The 7,913-nt window shown below is 49.9% G+C and overlaps 1 protein-coding gene across 1 annotated transcript; it reads left to right on the top strand.

The window, feature by feature from the left end:
* The first annotated feature begins 2,076 nt into the window (after positions 1 to 2,076).
* Positions 2,077 to 7,224, top strand: WNT1 (Wnt family member 1). Its single transcript, XM_031937984.1, has 4 exons — positions 2,077 to 2,521; positions 3,650 to 3,903; positions 4,754 to 5,019; positions 5,657 to 7,224. The coding sequence occupies exons 1-4, from the start codon at positions 2,421 to 2,423 to the stop codon at positions 6,143 to 6,145; spliced, it is 1,110 nt and encodes a 369-aa protein (XP_031793844.1). The 5' UTR covers positions 2,077 to 2,420; the 3' UTR covers positions 6,146 to 7,224.
* The last annotated feature ends 689 nt before the right edge of the window (positions 7,225 to 7,913 follow it).

The raw sequence follows: 7,913 nt of genomic DNA, 5'->3' as shown, positions 1-7,913 counted from the left end.
AAGATGAAACACGAGTTCCATTTTGTTCTCACCAATACAGCTACACTATCACTCTACATGTCAAAAACATTCCATGTTTTTACCCTTGGTGAACTTGACCAAATATGTTTGGTAACCTCTTAATGTCTCCAAGACAATCAATTTATTTTGGAGCATTTCACTTACTGAGATTTAATGAAGACTGGTCTTTTTTGTTCTTAAAGTGCCAATGGAAAAACTAAGTTTTCCAGGGATAGACGATTTCAAAAAGTCTCAAAAAAAAAAAAAAAAAAAAAAAAAAAAAAAAAGGCCTATTTCCCATTAAGTTCACCAATTGATCAGGAAACTGTCCTCACTAGGATATGGCCACATAATAAGTATTTTTTCTATTTATTTAGCTGTTTTAATTATTATTTTAATTTTTGTTTTTTGCTGAGGTAATTGGGGTTAAGTGACTTGCCCAGGGTCAGACCGCTAGGAAGTGTTAAGTGTCTGAGACCAGATTTGAACTTAGGTCCTCCTGACTTCAGGGCACCTAGCTGCTTCCATAATAAGTACACATTAATAAATACACATTTGCTGAATTGATTTTGGTTTCCTTGGAGTCACATAAATCCCTGGGTCCATGAATAAGTTTCTCCTTGTGCTTAACCTTTCATATGGCATCTGTGTTTTTATGATGAGCTCCAACCAAGATACATGACCTAAATTCCATAGCAGGAATCTCAGTCCCTCTCCATCTTTAAGTCCCTGGATCAGCCAAAAAAAAAAAAAAAAAGTAGATAGCAAGTATGATGTATGTTAGAGTTAATGTGTAGGGATTTAGGCAGTCTCTTAGGAAATAGGGAGACTTGGAGAAAGACAGACATCTGGGGAAAAAACAATGACAGAAAAACTGGAAGACATAAGTGAGAGACACACATCACTTTTACTATTTGTCCCTGTTCCTTGTGGCTCGATTATTGCGGATTTTCTCTTTTTTCTTCCCATTCTCTCACCTTCCCAATCTTGGCTGTTGCCCTCACTGATCCTTCCTTTTTTTCTATTGTCAATTTGTAAGTTGATTGGTACTACCATCTCCCCTGTCCCGCACACACAGACATAGGACAACACCCTTAGAGTGACACATGCCACTGGATGACACATTCTACACAAGATGACACTCCCAGCCACATTCACACCCTGTCCACTCTCTCCCACCTCACATACTCATCCACTCACTTCCACAGGCAGGCGCAGACGTCTTCCTTCCCTTTAATAACCACGTATATCACTCTTCACCCCAACAGGTCGTGATACATGCATTATGCATTCATTCATAATTCGCCCTCAGATATGATACACGTACAAACATAGTCTCAGAGAAACACTGCACATACAGCATACACGGTCCCAAAGACACGGGTATTTTCATATTCACCTACACACTTCTCCCTCACCCTTCACAGTGCACTTGTACATGCGCAAACTTATACCTTTACACATAATGATTTGAACTCATCATCCTACACCCCCCCAGACAGTGATTCTCAGCTTAGTTTCTCCCGACACTTGGTTTCAACCGCTCCTTAGTCTCCCAGCCCCCCATCCAAGTCCTTCTCCCACGCTCTCTGCAATCTTGTCCTGCTTCTCTCTTCCCTCCCCCATTTCTGGGACTCCCCTGACCACTGCCCGCAGTGTCTCCCTCCTCCCCCAGGCCGGCTGTCTGGGGTTCCTGGGTGGGGTGGTTTCTCCCCCGCGTCCCATTCTCAAACCGCAGCCTGCGGACTCTGGAGTGGGGGGTAAGGGCGGTGGAATCTGAAGTGACGTCGAAAGCACAGCCCAATATAGGGGTGGAGAAGGGTGGGGCTGTGGCTGGGGTAATCAGGCTGGGGGCTCCAAAGCCAGATCTCTCCAGAGTCTGCATTTGCCGCTCCCCCTGCCGGCCACCTAACTGACTTGACTGGCTTGTCCCCGACGGGCCGGGACAGGGGGGAGGAGTGAGGCTGAAGCGCGTAGGAGAGAATCCCGAGGGGAGGGGTCGACAGCCGGTGCCTAGACTGGGGGGCGGGAGCCCTGAAGCAAGGGGCGGGGGTGAGCCCCGACGGCCAGCCAGCCAGCTCCGCAAGCAGACAAGCCAGAGCCCCATAAGGCCCGGAAGTCCATTGTCTGAGCCCCTGTCCAGTTAGCCCCTCTGTAGAGGCCCGGCCCGGCCCGACCCTCAGGGAACCCTCCTTGTCGTCCCCAGAGCTATAATAAGTGGTGTTGATGACCTAGGAGACTTCAGCTTGTCAGCCTTGTCCGGGACCTCGCTGAGCAGCTCTGCAAGCCATGCTGCAAATCTGGACCCGGGATTTTTAGATCAGATTCGGGGATACTGGGAACCCGGGGCCAACGCCGCCTGTCCTGCCCCGCCATAGCGGGAAGCAGCAAGTCGCGTCCCGGCTGGCCACAGATTGGTGATGGGGACCGAGACTCTACTTTTGAGCTGGGGAGCCGCCACACTGCTGGCGCTAGCGGCTATGCCTGGAGTTCTGGCCGCCAACAGCAGCGGCAGATGGTGGTGAGTGATCCGAGGTCAGGGGACTCTGGAGTCGGGGCTGCTAACCCCACGTTTTCCACTCAAGTCTTAAATACACGGAGACAGATGGACAGATTTCATAGACATTGAGCATTCTTACACACACGCTCCATTCCTTTGTAGGGGAAGAACCCCCAGAGAATAAGAGTGGGAGGGAGAGAGACTGGGAGAGGGAAAAGGGCCTCGGAGCTGTCCAGAGCTGTCCAAAGTTGCTGCGGGAGGCTTGAGGCTTAGGAGGCATAAGATTCCAGTCTCAGCTCTTCTCTTGCGCTCCGGGCTCTCCGACTCCTATCACCAATGCCAGGAACAGCAGATCTCCCAATACTTTTCCCCGGTCTTCTGTTTACTGTTCTCTGTCTCTGTCTTTCTGTCTCTGTCTCTGTCTCTGTCTCTCTCTCTCTGTCTCTTTTCCACCCCCCCCACCCATTTCCCGTTCTCCCCTCTCCTAACTTTTCCAGAGTTTCCACATAGGACAAATCCAACTGTAGGAAAGCGAATAGTTACTTTCTACTAAAGAACCTAAATAATCATACTGGCCTTGGGCTCCCCTAAAAGAAAGCCCCTCGAGTTTTACAAGCCTGGTGGTGAATAGGTACAAGCCAATGTGCCGTCAGACCCTTGATTCAACTTGGATGCAGTTCGGAGTTTTCCCTCATCCTGAGTCTCTTCTCTCTTTTCTGAAGGGGGAGAGGGGTCAGAGTGTTTGGCATCTCAGTTTGGGTCTCGATCACTTTGCTACTCAATCTTTACAGAACCGCTGGGAAGGGTGGTGATGGAAGAGAATGAATTTGTGTTGGGATAGAAATTGATTGGGAATTGAAATGCAAATGCTTAATGCTTATTTGCTGACACTGAGTGTAACGAACCTCAGGAACCCAGGCACCTGGATTTATGTCTATGGTGCTTTCTTCTGCACTGCTGCAGCACCGCTTTTCTGCAGCAGGGAAGGAGACACGGTGGCTTGTAGACATTTATTATACCTTTTTTTAAAATGGAAGAGAATGGAATTGGTAGCGTCTCAGCTCTTTTGGGACTGGGTGATGGTGGTGGAGACAGGGCTCTAAGACCGCAAGTTAAGCTCGAGCCCCTGATATCTGTGTCCAACCCCAGGGGCATAGTGAACGTGGCGTCCTCCACCAACCTACTGACCGATTCAAAGAGCTTGCAATTGGTGCTGGAACCGAGTCTGCAGTTGCTTAGCCGCAAACAGCGGCGGCTAATTCGTCAAAACCCGGGGATCTTGCACAGCGTGAGCGGCGGTTTGCAGAGCGCTGTGAGGGAGTGCAAGTGGCAGTTTCGGAATCGACGCTGGAACTGCCCCACAGCTTCAGGACCCCACGTTTTCGGCAAGATAGTCAACCGAGGTGTGCGCTGTGAAATTGGGAGTTTGGGAGGTGGGGAGCGGTGGGAGGAGGCGGAAGGAGATTGTGGGATCGTAGGTAGACAAAGACTAGGTAGATTCCTGAGGCAGCTCCAATTTAAATAAGGTCAGTGCTAAACTAGGAGTGTTCCCACAGGGCATACAGATATACAATCAATCAATCGACAGATGGTGATTGTGTACTTATTATGTGACAATTTCTTCTTCTTGTTGTTGTTGTTCTTATTATTATTCTTGTTCTTTTTGTTCTTCTTCTTCTTTTTCTTCCTCCTCCTCTTCCTCCTTCCACTCTCTGTGTGTCTCTGTCTCTGTGTCTCTATCTCTGTCTCTCTATCTTTGTGTGTGTGTGTATGTGTGTGTGTGTCTTTGTCTCTCTCTCTCTCTCCCCTCTTCCCTTCTTCCCCTTCCCCCCCCCGCCCCCCGCCCCAGCCCCGTCCTATATTCACTTTTCCTTACCAGGAAAACTTGGGGAAGGATCTAGTTCTCAGTCACCTTCAGTTTAGTAGAAGTTGCGCTTCGGGAAGGGATGGGGGAAAGTGTAGGAAATTTAAGTGCCCTCGGATGACTACTGACTCATTTCTTCTTTACATACTACTCCCTCTTTTCCGGATGAAGACTGGAGAAACTGAGGCAGAAGGAATCTCGTGTGCTCGCTGGATATGAGTGTGTGTTCGTGTGTCTAGCGGTTTGTGAGGCGAAGAATGTAGGGGAATGAGTCTGTGCGTGTGTTCGGATGTCTAGATTCCAAAAGAAGTTTCAAGTACTTCCCACTTCCTGGCTAATCCCAACATCGTCACCCACCCCAGTGACCCCTATTCGTCTTCTCCTAACAGGATGCCGAGAGACTGCTTTTATTTTCGCCATCACATCTGCTGGGGTGACACACTCTGTTGCTCGCTCCTGTTCCGAGGGTTCCATAGAATCTTGTACGTGCGACTACCGGCGACGTGGCCCGGGAGGTCCGGACTGGCACTGGGGCGGCTGCAGTGACAACATCGACTTCGGTCGCCTCTTTGGCAGAGAATTTGTGGACTCTGGGGAGAAGGGGAGGGACCTGCGTTTCCTCATGAATCTTCACAACAACGAGGCGGGGCGCACAGTAAGGGAGTTCTTGTAGTGTGTGTGGGATGCACAATAAAGGGGACAGGAAAGCCATGGAGGGCTCACAACCAGAAAGTTAGACCTCAGATTAGCAAATGTGTGTGTGTACACGGGAGGGGGGACAGTTAGTCTGCCCAGGTTAGCAAGATTATTTGGGGGAGGGGAGAAGGGAACGAGTTAGTGTGGGTTTATGATAGAGAGCAAATTGTGAAATTGGATGTTCGGAGCCTAGAAAAACTGGGATGGCGATGACAGTCGAGTGAGCGGATCGACTGACCAGGCAAGCCGACTCTGAGGAATAAATAAATGGTCAATGAACGGGACAGGAATCACAGGGTCAGAGTCCATAGAAAATATCTAGCCCAATTCCCTCAATTACATATTTTGTCTTGCCCACTAAGTGGTAGACCTAGCTCAAACCAAACAGAGCGCTTTTCCCACTGATACCCGCTGCTTCATGAGAGAATTAGGAGGAAAGGAAGGAAGCAGGTGGGGTTCAAAGGTTCAGCACTCCGGGTGGAACGCTGTGTGCTCCGGCTGCTCTAGGAAAGGCCGTATTTGGGGGAGATGACAGGATGCTCTTGGGGAAGCCTCGGGAGAGGCTGCAGGAACTGACGGTTGTCTCTTCCCCCCAGACTGTGTTCTCGGAGATGCGCCAGGAGTGCAAGTGCCACGGGATGTCGGGCTCTTGCACGGTGCGCACTTGCTGGATGCGATTGCCCACGCTGCGCGCGGTGGGTGACGTGCTGCGGGACCGCTTTGACGGCGCCTCGCGCGTGCTCTACGGCAACAGGGGCAGTAACCGCGCCTCCCGCGCGGAGCTGCTGCGCTTAGAGCCAGAAGATCCTGCCCACAAGCCGCCCTCTCCTCACGACCTCGTTTACTTCGAGAAGTCACCCAACTTCTGCACCTACAGCGGGCGCACGGGCACGGCGGGCACGGCGGGACGCGCCTGCAACAGCTCCTCCCCGGCCCTGGACGGCTGCGAGCTCCTGTGCTGCGGGCGCGGCCACCGCACGCGCACGCAGCGCGTCACCGAGCGCTGCAACTGCACCTTCCACTGGTGCTGCCATGTCAGCTGCCGCAACTGCACCCACACGCGGGTGCTGCACGAGTGCCTGTGAGGGAGAGGCCCGCCTGCCTCGAGGAAAGTGGCCTTCCGGACGCTGGCCCTGCAGGGGCCACCCCCTCCCCCCCGGGAATGCCGGGGGGCGCCCGCGGCAGAAACCCCTCTCCGCGTCTCCCGGGGGCCGCTCTGCCCCTTCCCTTCTCCACAGTCACCTGTTCACACACACACCCCCTCTCCACCCACTCCGTCCTTCCCGGCTCAGTTACGGGAACACAAAATCCTTTAGGATGAACCCTTAACCCACAATCCCATGATGACGGGTGTACTCTCCTAGCTATTTCTCCTAGAGCTTACCCTAGTGGAAATACTCTTCAGCACTGCTCCCTCCCCTTCTGTGAAGTCCTCCTTTAGCCCCCTCAGTCCCAGCACAGAACAAGAGATGATTTCAATTCTTGAGGTTAGAGAAAGAAACCCACTACCTTTGATAGTGATCCTCTATATTCTCTTCCCCCCTTTAATATTCCTTTTTTCCTTGCATCATTCCCTCGGTCTTCTGCTTTTTCACGCGCCTCTACTTTCCTGGATTGTGAGGAGGCTCCAGGAACTAGAAAGCTAAGCAGGCACTGAGACCTAGGATCCAGCCTCAGGCATCAAAGCATGGGCAGTGCCCACCTCTCTCCTTACCTACAGCAGGGACACAAGAATTCTAGGGGAGAAAAGCAGCTGTGATGAGGTGTCTAATGGATTTAGGGAGACCCAAATGAGGTCACCCTCTACTCAGTCTCTGCAATGACTGACTATGTCCCCACTCTCACCCTCTCCCATCCTCCTCCTTAGTCAGTGTGTAAATAATTTGCACTGAACTGTGGATACAAAGCCGAGGATTTGGTTCTTGTAAATAAACCTATTTATTGTGCTAGGTCCCAGCCTGATCCACAGAACTACCCCTACCTCCAGACTCAATCTCACTCCTCCACTCGCCCTTTTGCCCTTCCCTGTTCCTTCTCGCCTTTCTTCTTTATGTCTTTTCAAAGATATCTTTGGCCACAGAAACCAACATTTCTCTTTTTGTATAACCATTGTCAGTTCCTATGTCCCTTGTAGTATATGTTCCTTTGCAGAATAAAATTTCTATTTTTTATCAGTGATATAAATGTTTTTTCCTTGAACATACCATTGTTGGTTCTAACCCTACTTTTTCTCAGCAAGGATCTTTACATTTCCAGCAGCTCAGGAGTAAATGGAATCTTAGGAATATGAACGTCGACTGGGACCCTTAACAGAGGTCAGGCCAGAGATTCAGAATTTTTGACCTCTAGTTGACCTTCTCTAGGCCACTGATGGACCCTCTTCTCTTGTGGAAAGAACACAATTAGTGAAGTCCCTGGATATGGGTTGGAGTCTCCTCTGTCACTAAATAGCCATGTGATCTCAGAAAAATCATTTATCTTCTATGCCTCAATTTCATTTTGTTTATATCATAGATATAATAGGATTCGGAGACAGAAGGGAGCCTGAGATATTATCTAATACAACCTTTTCATTTTATAGAAAAGGAAACTTGTTGGTGATCTTCTTTAAAATATAAGAATTCTCTCTGAGAGAAAGCAGGTTTCTCGGAGAGGTTTTCTGGAGGCAGCCTTAGTCTCAGTTGAAATAAATAATTACTCCAAAATCGCAGCCAGCTGATAAAAGATCTGAACTTTTATTGTGTCCTATCTTATATAGCCCGGTTAGCCCAGAGGCCTATCTTGTTTCAAGTTGAGTTGACATTAGGATTCCGACAGAAACTAATGCTCAGAGAGATTAAGGAACTCAGACTA

Source organism: Sarcophilus harrisii, chromosome 5 (genome assembly GCF_902635505.1).
Source record: "Sarcophilus harrisii chromosome 5, mSarHar1.11, whole genome shotgun sequence".
NCBI classification, from domain to species: domain Eukaryota; kingdom Metazoa; phylum Chordata; class Mammalia; order Dasyuromorphia; family Dasyuridae; genus Sarcophilus; species Sarcophilus harrisii.
The sequence above is the reverse complement of the archived record's forward strand: the minus strand, read 5'-3'. Positions and strand labels throughout refer to the sequence as shown.

Coding starts and splice junctions, on each gene's coding strand:
- WNT1 (XM_031937984.1), top strand. CDS start 2,421: ATGGGGACCGAGACTCTACTTTTGAGCTGGGGAGCCGCCACACTGCTG. Junction 2,522..3,649: donor AACAGCAGCGGCAGATGGTG/GTGAGTGATCCG, acceptor GTCCAACCCCAG/GGGCATAGTGAACGTGGCGT. Junction 5,020..5,656: donor ACAACGAGGCGGGGCGCACA/GTAAGGGAGTTC, acceptor TCTTCCCCCCAG/ACTGTGTTCTCGGAGATGCG.